General features: G+C 42.1%; 1 protein-coding gene across 1 annotated transcript in view; it reads right to left on the bottom strand.

The window, feature by feature from the left end:
- Nucleotides 1-7,911: 7,911 nt before the first annotated feature.
- The window catches only part of LOC106600670 (transient receptor potential cation channel subfamily M member 4), a 60,504-nt gene continuing 44,394 nt past the window's right edge, over nucleotides 7,912-24,021 (bottom strand). The window contains exons 19-27 of the mRNA XM_014192188.2: nucleotides 23,166-23,281; nucleotides 18,118-18,250; nucleotides 13,470-13,644; nucleotides 12,119-12,287; nucleotides 11,481-11,662; nucleotides 11,163-11,295; nucleotides 10,843-10,915; nucleotides 10,234-10,327; nucleotides 7,912-10,034 (exon numbers count right to left, since the gene is read on the bottom strand). Coding sequence (XP_014047663.2) covers nucleotides 9,982-10,034; nucleotides 10,234-10,327; nucleotides 10,843-10,915; nucleotides 11,163-11,295; nucleotides 11,481-11,662; nucleotides 12,119-12,287; nucleotides 13,470-13,644; nucleotides 18,118-18,250; nucleotides 23,166-23,281 — 1,128 coding nt within the window. The 3' untranslated portion in view covers nucleotides 7,912-9,981. The remainder of the gene's footprint in view (nucleotides 10,035-10,233; nucleotides 10,328-10,842; nucleotides 10,916-11,162; nucleotides 11,296-11,480; nucleotides 11,663-12,118; nucleotides 12,288-13,469; nucleotides 13,645-18,117; nucleotides 18,251-23,165; nucleotides 23,282-24,021) is intronic.

A 24,021-nucleotide genomic window follows, 5' to 3' on the forward strand; every position in this document is an offset into this window, starting at 1 on the left:
AAATGTTGGTTTGGTCCCAAATAATCCCATCGTTATATCCAAAAAGCGGCGTTTTGTTCGTGCGTTCTAGACACTATCCGAAATGGTAAATCAGAGTCGCGCGCATGGCGCATTTCGTGACAAAAAAATTCTAAATATTCCATTACCGTACTTCGAAGCATGTCAACCGCTGTTTAAAATCAATTTTTATGCAATTTATCTCGTAAAAAAGCGATAATATTCCGACCGGGAATCTGCTTTTCGGTAAATAGAGGGAAAAAAAGAAAGACGGGGGCGGCCAGTGCACACGCCTAAGCCCTTTGTCCTCTGATAGACCACTTAGCAAAAGCGCTCGTGTGTTTCAGCCAGGGCTTTGAATTACGTCATTCAACTTTTTCCCGGGCTCTGAGCGCCCATGGAAGCCGTAGGAAGTGTCACGTAACAGCAGAGATCCTTTGTAATGGATAGAGATGACAAAGAAGGCCAAGAAATGGTCAGACAGGGTACTTCCTGTACAGAATCTTCTCAGGTTTTGGCCTGCCAAATGAGTTCTGTTATACTCACAGACACCATTCAAACAGTTTTAGAAACTTTGGAGTGTTTTCTATCCAAAGCTAATAATTATATGCATATTCTAGTTTCTGGGCAGGAGTAATAATCAGATTAAATCGGGTACGTTTTTTATCCAGCCGTGAAAATACTGCCCCCTAGCCATAACAGGTTAATCAGCCGTACCAGTGATCGTCTCCACCTCGTGTTGAGATTCAAAGTTCAAACCACTTTAAACCCACAGCAGCAGCTTCACGCTTTTCTGGTCCCATGTGTTTTTTTTCTTAACCCGTAATTTATACATTTTGCTGGAAACGGGCGGTTCCGCAAGGCTGGCACACTCCCTGACCTCACTCCTGGCCGGTGACTACTCACTGTGCAAAGTTCATGGAAAACAATTCTCTTATAGCTTCTCAAATCACATCCCTATCTTAAAACCTCTTACATCTAGACGTTCCGCTAGCGGAACACCTGCTCCAATATCCAATGATAGGCGTGGCGCGAATTACAAATTCCTCAAAAATACAAAAACTTCAATTTTTCAAACATATGACTATTTCACAGCATTTTAAAGACAAGACTCTCCTTTATCTAACCACACTGTCCGATTTCAAAAAGGCTTTACAGCGAAAGCAAAACATTAGATTATGTCAGCAGAGTACCAAGCCAGAAATAATCAGACACCCATTTTTCAAGCTAGCATATAATGTCAGAAAAACCCAGAAGACAGCTAAATGCAGCACTAACCTTTGATGATCTTCATCAGATGACACACCTAGGACATTATGTTATACAATACATGCATGTTTTGTTCAATCAAGTTCATATTTATATCAAAAAACAGCTTTTTACATTAGCATGTCACGTTCAGAACTAGCATACCCCCGCAAACTTCCGGGGAATTTGCTAACAATTTACTAAATTACTCACGATAAACGTTCACAAAAAGCATAACAATTATTTTAAGAATTATAGATTCAGAACTCCTCTATGCACTCGATATGTCTGATTTTAAAATAGCTTTTTGGTGAAAGCACATTTTGCAATATTCTAAGTACATAGCCCAGCCATCACGGGCTAGCTATTTAGACACCCGGCAAGTTTAGCACTCACCAATATCAGATTTACTATTATAAAAGTTTGATTACCTTTTGTTGTCTTCGTCAGAATGCACTCCCAGGACTGCTACTTCAATAACAAATGTTGGTTTGGTCCAAAATAATCCATCGTTATATCCGAATAGCGGCGTTTTGTTCGTGCGTCCCAGACACTATCCGAAATGGTAAATCAGGGTCGCGCGCATGGCGCAATTCGTGACAAAAAAAATCTAAATATTCCATTACCGTACTTCGAAGCATGTCAACCGCTGTTTAAAATCCATTTTTCTCATAAAAAAACGATAATATTCCGACCGGGAATGTCCATTTAGCTAAACAGAGGAAAGAAACCAAAGCTTTCGGTCGACGCGGGCACGAGCCTGAGTCTCACAGTACTGTAACCAGCCACTACCCAAACGCGCTGCTTTGTTTCAGCCAGAGCCTGCAAAGCCACGATTCAGCGTTTTGCTGCCTTCTGAGAGCCTATGGCAGCCGTAGGAAGTGTCACGGGACAGCTAAGATCCTCACTCTTCAATAAACAGAGACAAGAAGAACGACACCTTGTCAGACAGGCCACTTCCTGCATGAAATCTTCTCAGGTTTTTGCCTGCCATATGAGTTCTGTTATACTCACAGACACCATTCAAACAGTTTTAGAAACTTTAGGGTGTTTTCTATCCAAAGCCAATAATTATATGCATATTCTAGTTACTGGGCAGGAGTAGTAACCAGATTAAATCGGGTACGTTTTTTATCCAGCCGTGAAAATACTGCCCCCTAGCCATAACAGGTTAACATAAACACTTTCATAATGTATCATATTACATGCACAACGCATAGTATGGAAACTTCATATATGTAGTGGGTATACTTTCCAAGTTACAGTATTTCCTTTATAACATTTTAATGACACCGCAAAATAACAAACAAAATGACATTAGTGTTCTATAGATCGCATCTGACCATTCCCCACGTTCTACGTTAGAAATATTGTTCCAGTATTCGCTTTTGAACGTGTTAGAGTTTCAGCAGGAAAAAGTCTGTTGAGACAAAGCACATTCCTTTGGTGAATCTTGAGAGCGCAGGCCTGAATCTTCTCCCTTGATTTATAACAGGGCATGAGTTGTTAATCCTCACTAATTTTTTCCTTCCCCCTCTATGGGTGAGAGGGGGTCTGATTGAAGTTATTCATTGCAAACCTGATCTGACCTATTTTGGATTCTCGTGGACAGTCATCACACAGAAGTGTAGCTGCGTAAAAGCCTGTCGTCAACCATGTTGCATGTTTCCCAGTTGAAACAGTTTGCGCATATATTCTGACAAAATTGTGTGGTGTTTTTGTTCGTTTTGGTGTTCGGCAGTTTTTTTTCCTGTGAGGCAAGTCGAAGTTCGATAGCCAAAGTCTACGCCCTTTTATCTGTAAATGGTGGGAACTATGGACGGGACTCTTCAATTAAGTGTTTGTTGTCATTCAACGAGAGAGGACTACACTGCGTGCACAATTATTAGGCAAGTGAGTATTCTGATCTTATCATTATTTCTATTCACATTTTCGAACTCCAAACCATATAAACATGAATGCTTATTGGATTTAATCATTTTCAGGTGATATGTATTTGTGTAATGAGGGAGGGTGTGGCGAAAGTGAATAACACCTTATATCAAGATTTACATAATTATTAGGCAGCCTCATTACCTCAGGTAAAATGGGCCAAAAAAGAGATTTAACTGACACTGAAAAGCCAAAAATGTAAAATGCCTTTCAGACGGATGCGACACTCTTTAAATAGTAAAACTATTGAGGCGTGACCACTGGACAATCAAACGTTTTGTTGCGAATAGTCAACTGGGGCGCAAAAAACGCATGGGAAGAAAAGGCGCAAATTAACTGAAAAAGACTTGAGAAGAATTAAACGTCAAACTACCAGGAACCCATTATCCTCCAGTGCCACCGTATTCCAGAACTGCAACCTACCTGGAGTGTTCAAAAGTACAAGGTGTCAAGTGCTCAGAGACATGGCCAAGGTCAAGAAGACTGAAACAAGACCACCACTGAATAAGATTCACAAGTTGAAGCGTCAGGATTGAAAAATCTGTCTTCGGGTATTTCTTTGCCCAAAGGTTTTATGGACAGATTCAATGAAAGTGACTCTTGATGGACCAAATGGACAGGCCCATGGCTGGATCAGTAATGGACACAGGGCACCACTTTGAGTCAGGTGCCAGCAAGGTGAAGGAGGGGTACTGGTATGGGCTGCTATCATTGAGGATGAGGTAGTTGGACCTTTTCGGGTTGACGATGGACTGAAACTCAACTCCCAAACCTACTGCCAGTTTCTGGAAGATTCTTTCGTCAAACAGTGATACAGGAAGAAGTCCTCAGCATTCTAGAAGGCTATGATCTTTATGCAGGACAATGCTCCATCACATGCATCCAAGTACTCCACTGCTTGGCTAGCTAGCAAGGGCCTCAAAGATGCCTGAATAATGACCTGGCACCCTTCCTCACCTGACTTAAATCCTATTGAGAACTTGTGGGCCCTTCTCAAACGTGAGATTTACAGTGATGGAAGACAATACACCTTTTTGAACAGCATTTGGGAGGCTGTGGTTGCTGCTTCAGTGAAAATTGATCGTGAACAGATCAAGAAACTGACAGACTCCATGGATGGAAGGCTCATGGCAGTTATTGAAAATAAGGGTGGCTATATTGGTCACTGAATATTTTTGAAAGGCCAAAAATGTTATTGAATTGTCATTTTGTGTTACTTATCTGTTACACTTACTCTAAAAATTGAGAATCAATCAAGTGAGTTAAGAGAAATTATTTTTGTAATTTAGTTGCCTAATAATTCTGCACACTAATAGCTGCCTAATAATTGTGCACACATATTTCCCTGAGAAAGACAAAACTCACTTTTCCTTTGTTAAACATTTAGGTTTGAGGTTCAATAACATTTTAGATTGACTGAGAGCATTGTGTTTGTTCAACAGTAAATTTAATCCCGAGGAATACAATTTGCCTAACAATTGTGCACGCAGTGTAGTTTTCATGCACATTTTTTCACTTGAGAAATACTGCACCAAACATCTTAGTTCAATGTAAAATTGCGTGACTAAGACCTTGGCAAAAATTGATTTATCTTTGATTAATTCGGACTATTATGAGGAAGTGTATACTGGCTATTTGTTGCTATTGCGTCTCAAGGAGGGACAAACTGTAATATTGCTGCTTTCAAAATTGTCAAGCGAAGGTCTTAAGGGAGTATGCGAGGCACTTCTCCAAGCCGAGTTCTGCTAGGAGCAAACCAAACCGATGTATTCAGCCTCCTTAATGCCACACTTCTATCTATGATAGGTATAACACCAAAACTAGACCAGCGGCATTGCGTGCGTGTTGCAAAATACATTTACACATACAGTACCAGTCAAAAGTTTAAAACTATGAAATAACACATATGGAATCATGTAGTAATCCAAAAATGTTTAAACAAATCAAAATATATTTTATATTTGAGATTCTTCAAAGTAGCCACACTTTGCCTTGGTGACACTTTGCTTCTGGGTGGCAGGTTGCCTAGTGGTTAGAGTGTTGGGCCAGTAACTGAAAGGTTGCTGGATCGAATCCCCGAGCTGACAAGGTAAAAATGTGTCGTTCTGCCTCTGAACAAGGCAGTTAATCCACTGTTCATCGGTACCCCGTCATTGTAAATAAGAATTTGTTCTTAACTGACTTGCCTAGTTAAATAAAGGTTCAATGACAGCTTTGCACAATATTGCCATTATCTCAACCAGCTTCATGAGGTAGTCACCTGGAATGCATTTCAATTAACAGGTGTGCCTTGTGTTTGAGCCAATGTGTTGTGACAAGGTAGGGGTGATATGCAGAAGTCCATACTATGGCAAGAACAACTCAAAAAAGCTAAGAGAAATGACAGTCCATCATTACTTCAAGACATGAAGGTCAGTCAATATGGAACATTTCAAGAACTTTGAAAGTTTCTTCAAGTGCAGTCGCAAAACCATCAAGTGCTATGATGAAACTGGCTCTCATGAGGACCGCCACAGGAAAGGAAGACCCAGAGTTACCTCTGCTGCAGAGCATAAGTTCATTAGAGTTAACTGCACCTCAGATTGCAGCCCAAATAAATGCTTCACAGAGTTCAAGTAACAGACACATCTCAACATCAACTGTTCAGAGGAGAATCAGGCCTTCATGGTCGACTTGCTGCAAAGAAACTACTACTAAAGAACACCAATTAGAAGAAGAGGCTTGCTTGGACCAAGAAACATGAGCAATGGACATTAGACCAGTGGAAATCTGTCCTTTGGTCTGATGAGTCCAAATTTTTGATTTTTGGCTCCAATCGCTGTGTCTTTGTGAGATGCGGAGTAGGTGAACGGATGATCTCAGCATGTGTGGTTCCCACCGTGAAGCATGGAGGAGGTGGTGTGATTGTGCATTGCTGGTGACACTGTCAGTGATATATTTAGAATTCAAGGCACCACAGCATTCTGCAGCGATACGCCATCCCATCTGGTTTGCGCTTAGAGGGACTATCATTTGTTTTTCAACAGGACAATGACCCAACACACCTCCAGACTGTGTAAGGGCTATTTGTCCAAAAAGGAGAGAGATGGAGTGCTGCATCAGATAGACCTGGCCTCCACAATCACCCAACCTCAACCCAATTGAGATGATTTGGGATGAGTTGGACCACAGAGTGAAGGAAAAGCAACCAACAAGTACTCAGCATACGTGGGAACTCCTTCAAGACTGTTGGAAAAGCATTCCTCACAGAGCTGGTTGAGAGAATGCCAAGAGTGTAAAAAGCTGTCATCAAGGCAAAGGGTGGCTACCTTGAAGAATCTCAAATATTAAATACATTTGGATTTATTAAACACTTTTTTGGTTACTACATGATTCCATATGTGTTATTTCATAGTTTTGATGTCTTCACTAATTTTCTGCAATGTAGAAAATAGTAAAAATGAGTACGTGTTTCCAAACTTTTGTCTGGTCTGTATATATATTTAAAAAAAACATTGGAATTGGAAATTATGCAGACAATTCCAATGATAGAAGCCACAAACCATCTACAATATTAAAGGCTATCCACCTTCTTCCCCTCTCGTGTCATCTGGAGATGTTTTTCTTCAATAAGAGAGCCTCCCTTCAAGTGGACCTTTATTTCTTTCATGTTAACAATTTCTGGAACTCCTGTAATAACTCCCTTCACCCACTGCCGTCCAGTTTGATCCGGCATGCTACTGTCAACCACATGTTTACATACCTTTTGAGTTTGAGCTCCTTCTCATGCTGTTCAGCACTGATACACACCACCGCCAAACTTCCGTCACGAAGGACCTTAGCAGACACAACCTCTCCTACTTTACTCTCCAAATCCCTCGTCAACATGATCGGACTCAGCGCCGTGACTCCACCCTCATCCCTCGCACCTCTCTGATTTAGAGGGGTTGGAATAAATGCAGAAGACACATTTCAGTTGAAGGCATTCAGTTGTACAACTGACTAGGTAATACCTAGTAGGTATCTCCCTTTCCCTTTCCATCCTTAAATTTCACTAACACCTTGAACTCCACTTCTCTCAGTACAACACTGCAAACAGAATCTCCCTCATCACTACTCTCCTCTGACAAAACCTGCAAAGGCTCCTCAGGCTTCCTCTTCTTCTTTACTCTCACTATTCTTCCTCCACCTTTTTCCACTCCACTCCATCCCATCCTCCTCAACTCATTATCCCCCTACCTTCCCATTCATCTCTGCGCCAGTCGCAGCCCAGTGTTGCTCAACCACCTCCACCACAATAGAGAGCAATGGTGTCTTTTTGTATTCAGCCTCCTTAATGCCACACTTCTATCACTAACGGGGTCATTCGTACAATCCGGTGCATTTTGGACCTCATCATTTTTGGGAAGAAATGTATATATTTTTCATTTGAGAAAAAAGACATGTTTGACTATCAGAAAAACATTGGTCAAGCTCAAGCACTGAAATCCCTGTTCGGTGTATAATCCCATACAGTCATTTCATAATCCTAACAGGGTGGAATTTAACAGGGTAGAAATGTGGAGCCTATTAGCCATAGCTCTGTTGGTGATTGAGATTAAAAAAGCATAATGATAAACACTTAAAGTTTTTAACTTCTATGTAAAATGTGTTTTAACATTGTAAAATAAAAATAAATGGCTCTATAATTTAGACTAACAGGGTGTAAAATATATGAGTGAGGCAGATTAGCATCATGAAACACGGAAAAATAGATAAAACAGAGTGTTTATATTTATTTAGCTTTGCACCATTGTTTTACCACAAAGACAATGATGACACTTCCTGAACATGTCACTGTGGTAAGGGGCTGTTTTCTTAAAGGAAAATTACTATAAACTAACAGGGTGGAAAATGATATCAGGGACACACAGAAAATGTTAAATACAATAACAACAATAACAATAAATACAATAATCATGAAAAAAACAAAAACATTGATGAGATATTTTAACTAGGACTATAAAATAATGAAAAAAAGGTTTTAAGTAATTATTTTATGGCTTATATTTCTCTTAAAAGTTGACGAATAAGACCTGGGGAGGTGGCAAAAATGCCACCTATTTTTTTGGGCAAAGCCTATGGAGAAAGAGCTGTTGTAGGGTTTTAGATAAACGCTGAAAATAAGGTCTGTGGTAAACATAACTTTAGGAAATCTTATATGTTTTGTTCTATGAGATAATCTTCATCAGCGGACATCTCGTTTTAAGAATATGTCATAAATAATATCACATAAAGACTTCAAAATTCAAAGTTCATGTTAGCAGACTGATATTATCTCACAGAAAACATATAAGCTCTCCTAAGCCTGTGTTAACCTCAGACCTTATTTTCTGCGTTTATCCCAAAACCCTTTTCTTTCCCCCTTCATTTTACCGATAGGAATGGCTGAAGGAACCACAAGTAATCAATTTCTGGATTTTAGGACTACAAGTTGGTGGGCTCTATAAAGAGGTAAGAAAGAAATCGATTTTGAGACCACGTAATATTTTCATACTTTTAGTATATGCTTTTCATATTAATGCAACATTCCTCTAAAAAACAAGCATATCACTGAGCGTACCACAAGCTTTCTATTTTCAAAGCTTTTTAGATTTAATTCAGTTTGTGGCATGCTAATTTAGCAACTCGCGGAAACACCATTTTAGATGACCACCACCACCACATGTAAAATCCGCTGTGAGAAAACGGCACCGCCCCGTCAACAGAGCTCAGTGCTTATTATCGGATGTATTACATTATGAAATCTGACTTTTTGGATAATGTTAATGATATGTTAGAGAAAGACCCCATTGAACAATTCAGAACATGAAGAATCATATTTGTTTTGGTAAAATATATTTTATAGCATAAGGAAGTGAAATTTCACATCGCGTTCAGCCAATCAGGTAGCAGTAGTCTTTTGTTTACCCCTGGCTGAACACTGGGTGCAACATCAGGAAATAGCATTCCTAGAATGGTGGAAATGGTGTTTTATAAAGCAGGTGCGCACATTTTCCAAGTTGTTTGTTGCCTTCTCGCCATTAAATCTAGGTAAGGGAGAATGATTTATGTTGGAACCGGTTGCCGGGGGACACGTGTGTATTACCAGCTTTGCACATCAAGCCCAGACGATAGTGAAAATAAAGCCCACTAGCGGCTAACCTGCTAGTTTCAGGTGTGTTTCCACCTGCCCCGAAATTAATATAATTTATTCACAGTTGATTTTGGTATTTTGTCCTGATCGTGTCTGGTGGGGATTGACAAAATCAACATGCGCACGTGCACAGTCAGTGTACTGATCATATAAAGCAGGGAGCAGTATTCTGATTTGACAGCTCCAACACAATTACAACTCTGACATCACCTAAATAAAAACAATGAAACTGCTATAGAGTTGTCGGTTACCGTGCATTAAGGCAGAACTGATTGAATATAGCCCTTGCTGACAGTCTGAGTGCAAAACCAAAAATCAACATACAAACAATGTATGTTCTTGTGATCGTGTCAGGTTGAATGTGTTTGTACCTGGTCATGTCATTATGGGGGTAGAGACATTTGAATGGCACTTTTACAAATGTCTGTACATATTACATTAATAACAGACGCCCATAGAACCCACAGGAAAAAGATTTCTAGAACAACATAGGAACATTAAGTGTAACATAGAAGAGCAACAATGATCCACTTACAAAATGGCAGCAGTTCAAATGATCAAAGTTTATAAAAGGACGATGGACGAATGAGCACCGAGTCAGACATTCTTTTGCTCTGAGTGACAGTGATTGTGTGTGTGTACACGTGTGTCTAGATTTCATTATTCTCCATCAGACTTGGATCAGCTAGTTGGAGAGTTAGATCTGAAAGAGAATACACAACAGAAACTGGAATTAATACATAAAACCAAGTAATAAAATTGACTGGGGATCAATAAAGTTAATTTAAATGTTATATCCCATGACTGGAAAGGTCTCTCGGAGGTAGGAGGCACCATTTCGTAGAAATAGAAGATATGTGTAACCTATATCATATGTATTACATATCTGTATGCAAACTTACCTCGGAGAGCAGGTGGAGGACGTGTGGGCTTTATCAAGTTACTCTGAGAGAGAGCCTGCACCATCCAGGAGAGGGCACTAGAACAGTACTCCACCTGGGAGCGAGACAGGGAGAGAGAGAGACAGGGAGAGAGAGAGAGACAGGGAGAGAGAGAGAGACAGGGAGAGAGAGAGAGACAGGGAGAGAGAGAGAGAGACAGGGAGAGAGAGAGAGACAGGGAGAGAGAGAGAGACAGGGAGAGCGAGACAGACAGGGAGAGAGAGACAGACAGGGAGAGAGAGACAGACAGGGAGAGAGAGACAGAAAGAGAGACAGAGAGAGACAGAGAGAGACAGAGAGAGGGAGGGTGAGAGGGGTGACCATGATGGATGGACTCTATACAGTGCTGAGCAGGCAGATTCAACAGCTGCAGTCCAAACGTTGAGGGTGAAACCAGGGGAGGCGCATTGAGCCCCTGTCATGTACACACACACACACACACTAAGCCCCCCCCCCATTAAGAACCACTGAAACTTCAGACACGTGTCTCGTTGCCACTGCGCAGATAAAGCAGGGTGTGTGTGTGTGTGAGAGAGAGAGCTGCGGGCAGCAGCCCAGGCTGACACTGACCTCTGTCTCCAGCATTCTGAGCCTGTGGCCATGGTCCCGGATCTCTGCCATCTGCTTTAGGACACTGTCCACCCTTCAGACACAACCGCAACACAGATTAGCGGTCAATTCACTTATCAGTCAATTTAGGAAGTGTAGTTCGATTCATACATTTAAAATGTCATTGACCCGATACCTAACACAGGAAGACAAACAATCGACACCATTCTATTCATAGGCCAGATCAAGCCGAGCTGTTAACTGAAGCTTTTAAATGAATCTGGCATTTAGTCGATGACATAAATAACTGGACAAGGGTGAGAGATGGAGCGATGTCTCACTTGACAGAGGTGCGTTTGAGTCTCTCGGAGTCTTTCTCTCGCTCTCGTTTGTTCTGGGCAGACAGTATATTCTCCTTCTGGATGGCCTCCCATGTGTTCAGTCTACTGGCCTGCCTGCCACGGATATCCAGAACTGAAGGAGGGATAGAGGAGGGGGAAAGATGAAAGAACAAAGAAAATGGGAAGAAGAGAAAATGAGAAAAATACTCTTGAAGGACAATGGAAGTAGACTTCTAAAATGCTGGAAGTTCAATACTTGAAATGAATTATCTGATCATTTGGTCTCCCTTCCTCTGTCTCCCTCCCCCAGTCTCTCACCAAAGTGTTTGATCTTGACAGAGGGGATCCTGCGGATGTGTCTCTTGATGAAGAGGTGGAGGTGGGAGAGGATGATGAAGGGTGGAGCCAGACAGGGTCTAGAGTGGTACTCTGCGATCAAGTTGTAGCGCTGGAACTTCCAGTGGGTGTCGCTGTGCTCCTGCACTTTGGAGAATGTGTAACTGCAGGAAGGAAGGAGAGCGAGAAGTCGTTAACAGGCAGAATATCAGGGAATAGGTGACTCCCACTCATATAACAAATGATTGATTTTATTATACTTTTTGGTTAATGACGTTTTGGGCCCCAATGACACACATGAAAGAAGAGCCAGAAAAAGATATGGCATTTTGACAACACTCAAACATGCAGGGCTAGTATCAAATAAGACACTTCAAAATTCTATCATGTTGATTCATTTAAATACAACAACAGTAAGGAACTAGATAAGATGAATTCAGCCCACGGATTAAAGAGGCCTACTGAATGAGTGATGATCTCTCAAGGGGAACACAAATAGAGTGAAAACAGGCATATTGGGGGGGGGGCTAGATGGGAAAGAGGGACAGAGAGTGAAAGAGGGACAGAGTGGGAAAGAGGGACAGAGTGGGAAAGAGGGACAGACCGAGAGGGTCCGTTACCTGAACATGGCAATGAGCAGGTTGACCAGCAGGATGTTGGTGACCAGCAGGAAGATGACCAATAAGATGACCACCAGCCAGTTAGCATAGGTACTCGTGCAGGGCTCTGCCCCTGCCTGGATCAGGGTGACGTTATTGGTGCACTCTATCCCCTCCTCCAGTTTATCAGCTGCGGACAGACAGAGGGAGAGGAGGGAGGGAGACGGTGAGAGTTCAAAAGAGATGGGAAGAAGCAGGGGGAGGGGTGTGCAGAATAAATATTTAAAATGGTACGACAAAGTGGGTAGATTGGGCAGGGGTTGGAGTAGGGAATTGAGATGGGAGGAATAGAGGTAGAGGAACCGAGAAAGAGAGAGGCAGGTATACACACACACACACTGAGTATACAAAACATTAGGAACACCTGCTCTTTCCATGACATAGACTGACTTGTGAATCCAGGTGAAAGCTATGATCCCTTATTGATGTCACCTGCTAAATCCACTTCAATCAGTGTAGATGAAGGGCAGGAGACCGGTTAAAGAATGATTTTCCAGCCTTGAGACATGGATTGTGTGTGTGTGCCATTCAGAGGGTGAATGGGCAAGACAAAAGATTTAAGTGCCATTGAACGGGGTATGGTAGTAGGTGCCAGGTGCACCGGTTTGTGTCAAGAACTGCAACGCTGCTGTGTTTTTCACACTCAACAGTTTCCCGTGTGTCAAGAATGGTCCACCACCCAAAGGACATCCAGCCAATTTGGCACAACTGTGGGAAGCATTGGAGTCAACATGGGCCAGCATCCTTGTGGAACACTTTCGACACCTTGTAAAGTCCATGCCCCGACGAATTCAGGCTGTTCTGAGGGCAAAAGGTGACGCAGCTCAGGTGTCCTTAATGTTTAGTACACTCAGTGTGCATACAGGTATACACAGGTAACTGCCAAAAGGAAACACCAGCATAAAGTGTCTTAATAGGGCGTTGGGCCACCACGAGCCAGAACAGCTTCAATGCACCTAGGCACAGATTCTACAAGTGTCTAGAACTCTATTGGAGGGATGCAACACCTTTTAATCCATGAGAAATTCCATCATTTGGTGTTTTGTGGATACACACACATTAAATATCCTATCCTCCTTTCAGACCCCTCTTTCAAAGTCACAGATCTCTTCTAGCCATGGTAGCCAAAATAATGGCCAACTGGGCATGTTTTAAGTATGATGGGATGTTAATCGTTTAATTAACTTAGGAACCACCTACATTCAATATACAGTCCTTTGTATCCCTCATTTACTCAAGTGTTTCCTTTATTTTGGCAGTTACCTGGACTATGTTACATGCAAACCGCATTCGTACACAAACATTAACACACCATCCATTTCATGAATGGGGATATGTCCAAATATGTGCAGGTATGGCCTGTAGAACACTCGGCGGAAGATCCAACCGGGACGAGGATCGTAGGAGTAGAGCAGCGCCTGATTGGCTACGCCATAGGCCATGAGCCACACTGCCAGGAAGAAGAGGAAGAAGAAGACGTCCTTCATCTGCCAATCAGGAGGGGAACAGAATATCAAGGGGAGAAAATTACATTGCCTGTTTTTTCTAGTGCAGTTTTTAAACTTGTTTTTGGATATTAGTTGTCGCTGCCAAAACCAGCACCTGGATCTAGACCATAGACAGTGCTTTGCAAGTATTCAGACCATTTGGATTTACAAAGTGGGATTAAAATAGATTTATTTGTGATTTCTTGTCAACAATCTACACAAAATACTCTAAATTTTAAAGTGGGAGATTTTTTATATTTTTTAAAAGATTAATAGAAATTATATATATATATATATATATATATATATATATATATATATATCACTTTGACAGAGTATTTTGAGCAGATTGTTGACAAATAAAATACAATTAAATCAATGTTAATAAAATGTGAAGAAATACAAGGGGTCTGAATATTTTTGCTAGACAGGTTGGGGACTCTACTTCCCAAAAGCCCGTTTTAGCATGGCAGCGCCAATATGGACTTTCACCATTTTTAAGTAGTCAAATGGGTGGGACTTCCTATGGGTTAAGAAAGGATTACATGATTCCATCCGGGTATTAGGAGGGATCAGACAATGAATTATACTTGTGAGCAAATATTCCATAACTGCAGGTGGCAGTAAATCGCAAACCTTTTTTTATTTCACCTTTATTTAACCAGGTAGGCTAGTTGAGAACAAGTTCTCATTTGCAACTGCGACCTGGCCAGTTGCTATAAACTCAGGGTGGTTTGTTTGCACCCTTTCAGTTTGTTTGCTAACTCATAGAAGTTGTAAAAGGAAATTGACTTCTTCAAAATGGAGATGGCCTCAATGGCGCTGCCTATGCTATCAGACTCAATAATGACACACACACACACACACACTTCGGTATTCAAACCCCTTGACTTTTTACACATTTTGTTACATTACAGCCTTATTCTAAAATTGATTAAATGAAAAGAAATCTACACACAATACCCCATAATGGCAAAGTGAAAACAGGTTCTTAGAAATGTTTGCAAATGTATTAACAATTAAAAACAAAAATATCTTATTTACATAAGTATTCAGACCCTTTGCTATGAGACTCGAAATTGAGTTCAGGTGCATCCTGTTTCCATTGATCATCCTTGAGATGTTTCTACAACTTGATTGGAGCCCACCTGGGGTAAATTCAATTGATTGGACCTGATTTGGAAAGGCACACACCTATTTATATAAGATCCCACAGTTGACAGTGCATGTCAGAGCAAAAACCAAGCCATGAGGTCGAAGGAATTGTCCATAGAGCTCCAAGACAGGATTGTGTCAAGGCACAGATCTGGGGAAGGGTACCAAATCATTTTTGCAGCATTGAAGGTCCCCAAGAACAGTGGCCTCCATCATTCTAAAATGGAAGAAGTTTGGAACCACCAAGACTCTTCCTAGAGCTGGCCGCCCGGCCAAACTGAGCAAATCGGGGGAGAAGGGCGTTGGTCAGGGAGGTGACCAAGAACCCGATGGTCAATCTGACAGAACTCCAGAGTTCCTCTGTGGAGATGGGAGAACCTTCCAGAAGGACAACCATCTCTGCAGAACTCCACTAATCAGGCCTTTACCCAAGGCAAATATAACTGAACTAAATGACTACCGCCCCGTAGCACTCACGTTTGTCATCATGAAGTGTTTGAGAGGCTAGTCAAGGATCATATCACCGCCACTTTACCAGCCACCTTAGACCCACTTCAGTTTGCATACGGCCCCAACGGGTCCACAGATGACGTAATCGTCATCGCACTGCACACTGACCTATCCCATCTGGACAAAAATAATACCTATGTAAGAATGCTGTTCATTGACTACAGCTCAGCCATAGTACCCTCCAAGCTAATCATAGTACCCTCCAAGCTAATCATAGTACCCTCCAAGCTAATCATCAAGCTTGAGGCCCTGGGTCTCAACCCCTCCCTCTGCAACTGGGTCCTAGACGTTGACGGGCCGCCCCCAGGTGGTGATGGAAGGAAACAACATCTCCACTTCACTGACACTCAACACGGGCCCCACTAGGGTGTGTGCTCAGCCCTCTCCTGTATTCCCTCTTCACCCACGACTGTGTGGCCATGCACGCCTCCAACTCAATCATCAAGTTTGCAGACGACACAACACTAGTGGGCTTGATCACCAACAATGACGAGACAAACTACAGGGAGGAGGTGAGGGCACTCGGAGTGTGGTGTCAGGAAAACAACCTCTCACTCAACGTCAACAAAACAAAGGAGATGATCGTGGACTTCAGGAAACAGCAGAGGGGGCACCCCCCTATCCACATCGACGGGACAGCAGTGGAGAAGGTGGAAAACTTTAAAGTTCCTGGGCATACACATTACAGACAAACTGAAATGGTCCACCCACACAGACAGTGTGGTGAAGAAGGCGCAACAGCGCCTCTTCAACCTTAGGAGGCTGAAGAAATTTAGCTTGTCCCCTGACAAACTTTTACAGATGCAATTGAGAGCATCCTGTCGGGCTATATCACAGCTTGGTACTGCAACTGCACCGCCCTCAACCGCAAGGCTCTCCAGATGGTGGTGCGGACTGCACAACACATCACCGGGGGCAAACTACCTGCACTCCATGACACCTACAGCACCCGATGTCACAGGAAGGCCAAAAAGATCGCCAAGGACAACAACCACCCGAGCCACTGCCTGTTCACCCCGCTATCATCCAGAAGGTGAGGTCAGTACAGGTGCATCAAAGCTGGGACCAAGAGATTGAGAAACAGCTTCTATCTCAAGGCCATCAGACTGCTAAACAGCAATCACTATCTCAGAGAGGCTGCTGCCCACATTGAGACCCAATCACCGGCCACTTTAATAAATGGATCACTAGTCACTTTATACAATGCCACTTTAAATAATGTTTACATATCTTTCATTACTCATATCACATGTATATACTGTATTTTATACCATCTAATGCACCTTGCGCCTATGCCGCTCGGCCATCCATATATTAATATATGTACATATTCTCATTCACCCTTTTAGATTTGTGTGTATTAGGTAGTTGTTGGGGAATTGTTAGATTTGTTAGATATTACTGCACTGTTGGAACTAGAAGCACAAGCATTTCACTACACTCGCATTAACATCTGCTAACCATGTGTATGTGACCAATAAAATTTGATTTGATTTTATAGTAGAGTCGCCAGACAGAAGCCACTCCTCAGTAAAAAAGCACATGGCAGCCCGCTTGGAGTTTGCCAAAAGCCAACTAAAGACTCTCAGGCCATGAGAAACAAGATTTTCTGGTCTGATGAAACCCAGATTGAACTATTTGGCCTGAATGCCAAGCGTCACGTCTGGAGGAAACCTGGCACCATCCCTACGTGAAGCATGGTGGTGGCAGAATCATGCTGTGGAGATGTTTTTCAGCGGCAAGGACTGGGAGACTAGTCAGGATCGAGGCAAAGATGAACGGAGCAAAGTACACAGATCCTTGATGAAAACCTGCTCCAGAGCTCTCAGGACCTCAGACTAAGCACACAGCCAAGACAACGCAGGAGTGGCTTAGGGACAAGTCTCTGAATGTGCTTGAGTGGCCCAGCCATAGCCTGGACTTAATCCTGATCAAACATCTCTAGAGAGACCTGAAAATAGCTTTGAAGAAGTGCTCCCCATCCAACGTGACAGAGCTTGAGAGGTTCTGCAGAGAAGAATGGGAGAAACTCCCCAAATAGAGTTGTGCTAAGCTTGTAGCGTCATACCCAAGAAGACTCGAGGGTGTAATTGCTGCCAAAGGTGCTTCAACAAAGTACTGGGGTCTGAACACTTATGTAAATGTAATATTTAAGTTTTTCTATTTTAAAAAAATTGGCAAAAATGTCTAAAAACCTGTTTTTGCTTTGTCATTATGGGGTATTGTGTGTAGATTGATGAGGGAAAAATGTATTCAATCCATTTTAGAATAAGGCTTAAATTAACTAAATGTGGAAAAAGTCAAGTGGTCTGAATACTTTTCGAAGGCACTGTATACACATGCATATATACAATACCAGTCAAAAGTTTGGACACACCTACTCATTCCAGGGTTTTCATCATTTTTACATTGTAGAATAATAGTGAAGACATCAAAACTATGAAATAACACATATGGAATCATGTATTAACCAAAACAGTGTTACACAAATCAAAATATATTTTATGAGATTCTTCTCCACCCCATCTAATTTTTCTCTCTCAAATTGTAGCAAACTTGCTTTAAAATTGCAACATTTTCTCTACGCCCATGGCAAAATGTGTAGAATTGCAGGAAATGAACTCTAAAACTACATTTCGCTAGGGCTCCCAAAAAGCTTTAAGGCTAGGACTTTGACTTTGTATGTGGGTACGCAGAGCCCCTCATTACCATTTTTTTGTGGCCCTCACAACCATGAAAGTTGTCCATCCCTAATCTATACGCACTGCAGTAAAAAGGGTTTTATCCCTCTTTTTAGAAAGCCCTCACCATTTTTTCAACGATGATGATCTTGGGTCCCAGCTGTTTGTGGATGGCGAATATGTGGATGAGACGGAGGGTAAACACCATGTAGTCCACAGCCATCACAGCCCGGCCAAACTCATAGGACCATGGGAACATTCTAGAACACACAACAAACACCTGGTTATAGTCGGTTCTGAATGAAAGTTGAAAATACTTAATTTATAGATGTCTATGTTTGGGACAAATCAAGGCTGGTCCAGATGGGACAAAATCTGAACCAAACATGATTGGTTCAGATTTGGTCTGGATGATGGACGTTGAAATCAAGGCTGGTCTGGACCGCACGAAAAAAAGAAATCGGATAAGGCATCGGCCCATGCTTACTGAGGTGTAGCCTACAGTGTCCCCTGACATTGAATTTTATGAATGACCATCGATGTGCTAAGCCTACCATTTGTAGAACACCAAAATAATACATCCAAAACATGTTGGCTCGTGCTTACCGGGTTGTTGCCTACCATGTCAACAGCAATGGAATTTAATGAATGCCCATCATTTGTAAAACAGGCCATTGCATTGGATTTATTAGTCCTGATTCCTGTGACTAATCAATTTGGCTAATAAACTCTGAATATCAGCTACCCAACTTTATCAGGATTTATCGTGAGCCTATTTGCAATGTGTTTACACAGCGGGAAATGTAGAAGTATTTTCTTTTTCGCTATGATCAGCTTGTCGAAAATACACATTTGAAACCACTAATCATGACAATGGGGTGAAACTCCTGAACAACAGCTGTAATTGTCCATTCCATATTATCAATTTAACTTTGAACTGTCCTGTTTTTAAGATACGTTGTTTGTTAAAAAAAATTCTTTGATTGGGCGCCATTTAGGTTAGGCTATTTTATTGGAGAAACCAGCATGATGTAAAAAAGTGTCCGTCTCATTACATAGTCATAAATGTTCATCTCCAGTCTGTAGGCTACAGAAAAGGCCACATACTCTTTCTACCATATCCTATATCTTCTACATAATTTATGTTAGATAATTTTTGGACGGAATGTTGGTGGAGCGTCGCAGCGATGCGTCTCTCCAACAGGACCCTGAAGAGGCGCGCTGGGAATGGACAAGCACCCATGCCTTTGACAAAGTGGGCACTGTTTATCACAGTGTGTCATCAGCACTCACCTAAAAAGCCCATATGCCACTGGTTGAGAGAAATTGTATTTGTTTTTGGGCAGAATTAAAATCAAAATGTTGTCACATGCTCCAAATACAACAGGTGTAGACATTACAGTGGAATGCTTAACTAACAATGCAGTTAAGAAAATACAAAAAATAAAAAATAAAAATAAGAGATAAGAATAACAAATAATTTAAGAGCAGCAGTAAATAACAATAGTGGGGCTATATACAGGGGGTACCGGTACAGAGTCAATGTCAATGTGCGGGGGCACCGGTGTCGAGCTAATATGTACATGTAGGTAGAATTAATAAATTAAAGGGGGAGGGGGGGGGCAATGCAAATAGTCTGGGTAGCCATTTGATTAGCTGTTCAGGAGCCTTATGGCTTGGCTATTTAGGAGCCTCTTGGACCTAGACTTGGTGCTCCGGTACCGCTTACTGTGCGGTAGCAGAGAGAACAGTCTATGATTAGGGTGTCTGGAGTGGACAATTTTTAGAGCTTTCCTCTGACAGCGCCTGGTATAGAGGTCCTGGATGGCAGGAAGCTTGGCCCCGTGATATACTGGGCCGTACGCACTACCCTCTGTAGTGCCTTGCGGTCGGAGGCCGAGCAGTTGCCATATCAGGCAGTGATGCAACCAGTCAGGATGCTCTCGATGGTGTAGCTGTAAAACCTTTTGAGGATCCATGCCAAATCTTTTCAGTCTCCTGAGGGGTAATAGGTTTTCTCGTGCCCTCTTCACGACTGTCTTGGTGTGCTTGGACCATGTTAGTTTGTTGGTGATGTGGACACCAAGGAACTTGAAGCTCTCAACCTGCTCCACTACAGTCCCATCGATGAGAATGGGGGCGTGCTTGGTCCTCATTTTCCTGTAGTCCACAATTATCTCCTTTGTCTTGATCACGTTGAGAGGTTGTTGTCCTGGCATCACACGGCCAGGTCTCTGACCTCCTCCCTATAGGCTGTCTCATCGTTGTCGGTGATCAGGCCCACCACTGTTGTGTCATCAGCAAACTTAATGATGGTGTTGGAGTCGTGCCTGACCGTGCAGTCATGAGTGAACAGGGAGTACAGGGGGGGGGGGGCTGAGCTCGCACCCCTGAGGGGCCCCCGTGTTGAGGATCAGCGTGGTGGATGTGTTGTTGCTTACCCTTACCACCTGGGGCGGCCCGTCAGGAAGTCCAGGATCCAGATGCAGAGGGAGGTGTTTAGTCCCAGGGTCCTTAGCTTGTTGATGAGCTTTGAGGGCACTATGGTGTTGAACACTGAGCTGTAGTCAATGAATAGCATTCTCACATAGGTGTTTTTTTGTCCAGGTGTGAAAGGGCAGCGTGGAGTGCAATAGAGATTGCATCATCTGTGGATCAGTTGGTGCGGTACGCAAATTGGAGTGGGTCTAGGGTTTCTGGGATAATGGTGTTGATGTGAGCCATGACCAGCCTTTCAAAGCATTTCATGGCTACAGATGTTAGTGCTACGGGTCGGTAGTCATTTAGGCAGGTTACCTTAGTGTTCTTGGGCAGAGGGACAATGGTGGTCTGCTTGAAACATGTTGGTATTACAGACTCAAACAGTGAGAGGTTGAACATGTCAGTGAAGACACTTGCCAGTTGGTCAGCGCATGCTCAGAGTACACGTCCTTGTAATCCGTCTGGCCCTGCGGCCTTGTGAATGTTGACCTGTATGAAGGTCTTACTCACATCGGCTGCAGATATCTTAATCACAGTCATCCGGAACAGTTGATGCTCTCATGCATGTTTCAGTGTTACTTGCCTCAAAGTGAGCAGAGCGGTTATTTATCTTGTCTGGCAGGTTTGTGTCACTGGGCAGCTCTCGGCTGTGCTTCCCTTTGTAGTCTGTAATAGTTTGCAAGCCCTGCCACATCCGACAAGCGTCGGAGCCGGTGTAGTACGATTCGAATCTTAGTCCTGTATTGATGCTTTGCCTGTCTTATGGTTTGTCGGAGGGCATAGCGGGATTCCTTATAAGCTTCCGAGTTCCTTATAAGCTTCCCGCTCCTTGAAAGCAGCAGCTCTACCCTTTAGCTCAGTGCAAATGTTGCCTGTAATCCATGGCTTCTGGTTGGGGTATGTACGTACAGTCACTGTGGGGACGATGTCCTCAATGCACTTATTGATAAAGCCAGTGACTGATGTGGTGTACTCCTCAATGCCATCGGAAGAATCCTGGAACATATTCTGTTCTGTGCTAGCAAAGCAGTCCTGTAGTTTAGCATCTGCTTCATCTGACCACTTTTTTATAGATTGGTGCTTCCTGCTTTCATTTTTGCTTCTAAGCAGGAATCAGGAGGATAGAATTATGGTCCGATTTGCCAAATGGAGGGCGAGGGAGAGCTTTGTACGCGTCTCTGTGTGTGGAGTAAAGGTAGTCTATAATTTTTTCCCTCTGGTTGCACATTTAACATGCTGATAGAAATGAGGTCAAACTGATTAAAGTCCCCGGCCACTAGGAGTGCCGCCTCTGGATGAGCGTTTTCCTATTTGCTTATGGCGGTATACTGCTCATTGAGCGGGGTTTTAGTGCCAGCATCGGTCTGTGGTGGTATGTTGACAGCAGGCTGGTAGGGCTAACGTTAGCAGGCTAGTTGGCTAGCAACCTAGTTGGCTAGCAACCTTGCAAGCTGATTTGTAACAATACATTCATAAAGTATTTGCTTGTAAGTTGTCTGAAAATTTAATTGAAACTAGTAGTCATGTGTGCAAACGATTTGGTTTAATTTGAAGTTATACATTTGACGTTATTTGTTGGAATTTACATTAATGGGAATAGCATGGCTTGCCGGGTCCTTCATATGTCACACTCCACAAAAACATTTTTCAATATTGACTTTGGCACTCTGATCGTTTTTTTTTGTAATAACTTGAAAAATAGAAAAGCGACGTGTAACTTCATATTGAGACTTTTGATATGTATACTAATGCAAATCCATATGTTACATGTGGTTACGTTTAAGCTACCTACCCTTTAAGTTGGAAGGTAAAACCTAATCGTATATGGATGTGGCTGTAAATACTCATCATTCTCCATCAGCCATTGTTTTTCAATAGGACACAGTGGAAAGAGTCACTATATGTGCTACCCTTTGGAATTATAGTGTAGTGTAGAATGCACTGCTGAAATAACTGGATTGTATATAACAATATATTCCACTCATTATCTGATGAGCTGGTGAATTTCAAGCAGAGAGACAGACAATATTGACAAGTCACATAAAAAAGGTGATCTTGTACAATGTTTCATGGGGCAGAAAAGGCATATATCATCATTCTACGTTTTTACAGTAGCCAACTGCGTTACAATACCCCTATTTCTGATGATTTGTCCTACATATGTACTGTATAATAATAATGAATCTAAGACTGACATTTCTCAACATGCTCAAAACCTGCCATTGGATACAAATGATTGTAAAAAAAACAGTGCAATGTCAAGTTAGTCATATATTGTATGGAAAAAAATGTTTTCTTCAGTACTTCAAAAATAACAGTTTTGAAATGTTTATCTTATATTTTTTGCTATTGGATTAATGGTAGTTAAAATGACTAAATGGTGAGCCTATCATTACCTGATAAGCTGGTGACCAAAAAATGTCATGGTATTTCACGGACAAACTTTGATTTTGCATGAATGACTCAGGTGTGAAAGATGTGTGAAACCCCAATGAATGCTCAATCAAAGGTTCTGAACATAAGACAGGGAGAATTACAACTGTTATCAGTTTGGAGTTTTGTACTTACCCGAGTTTTGAAAAATATACCACTTACATCAAAAACGTGCCAAAGTGATTGAAAAAAACGAATATTAGAAATAAAAAAAGCTGTGTTTACATCGACACAGACACATATACATGTAAAAACACACACCTGCAGCACATGCCCAGTGCAAAGAGTGAGATGGCTGTGATGTCACACTTATTCCACATGTCCTGGATGTAGAGCTTCATCCTCTGATATAAAGTAGTGCTGCCCCTGAAGAACGTCTGATAGATAGAGAGGACAGAAAGGGAGGGAGAGAGCAATACATTTCTTTTATTGTCACCTCCAAAATTAAATGGCAGCCTTGATAAAGATGACCAAAAAATACATAGAGCTATATATACACAAAGTGCTAAGAAAAAGTATGCCTCCTTTCAAATTTTCTTTACTTTTGCATATTTTGGATGTTGAACATTCAACCAAAAGATAATATTAGATAAAGGGAACCTGAGTGAACAAATAACAACAATTACATACTTATAAAATATATTTCATTAACAAAGTTATGCAACACCCAATGCCCCGCTGTGAAAAAGTAATTGCCTCCTTACACTCAATAACTGGTTGTTCCACCTTTAGCTGCAATGACAGCAACCAAAAGCTTTCTGTAGTTGTTGATCGATCGCTCACGTCGCAGTGGAGGAATTTTAGCCCACTCTTCCATGCAGAACTGCTTCAACTCAGTGACATTTGTGGGTTTTCAAGCATGAACTGCTCTCTTCAAGTCCTGACACAATTGGGATTAGGTCTGGCCATTCCACAGTAATAACCTCATACCAACGGTCAAGCATGGTGGTGGTAGTGTGATGGTTTGGGGATGCTTTGCTGCCCCAGGACCTGGACAACTTGCCTTAATAGAAGGAACCATGAATTACACTCTGTATCTGAGAATTCTACGGGAGAATGTCAGGCCATCCGTCTGGGAGCTGAAGTGCAGCTGGGTCATGCAGCAAGACAATGATCC

This window comes from Salmo salar, chromosome ssa03 (genome assembly GCF_905237065.1).
Source record: "Salmo salar chromosome ssa03, Ssal_v3.1, whole genome shotgun sequence".
NCBI lineage: Eukaryota > Metazoa > Chordata > Actinopteri > Salmoniformes > Salmonidae > Salmo > Salmo salar.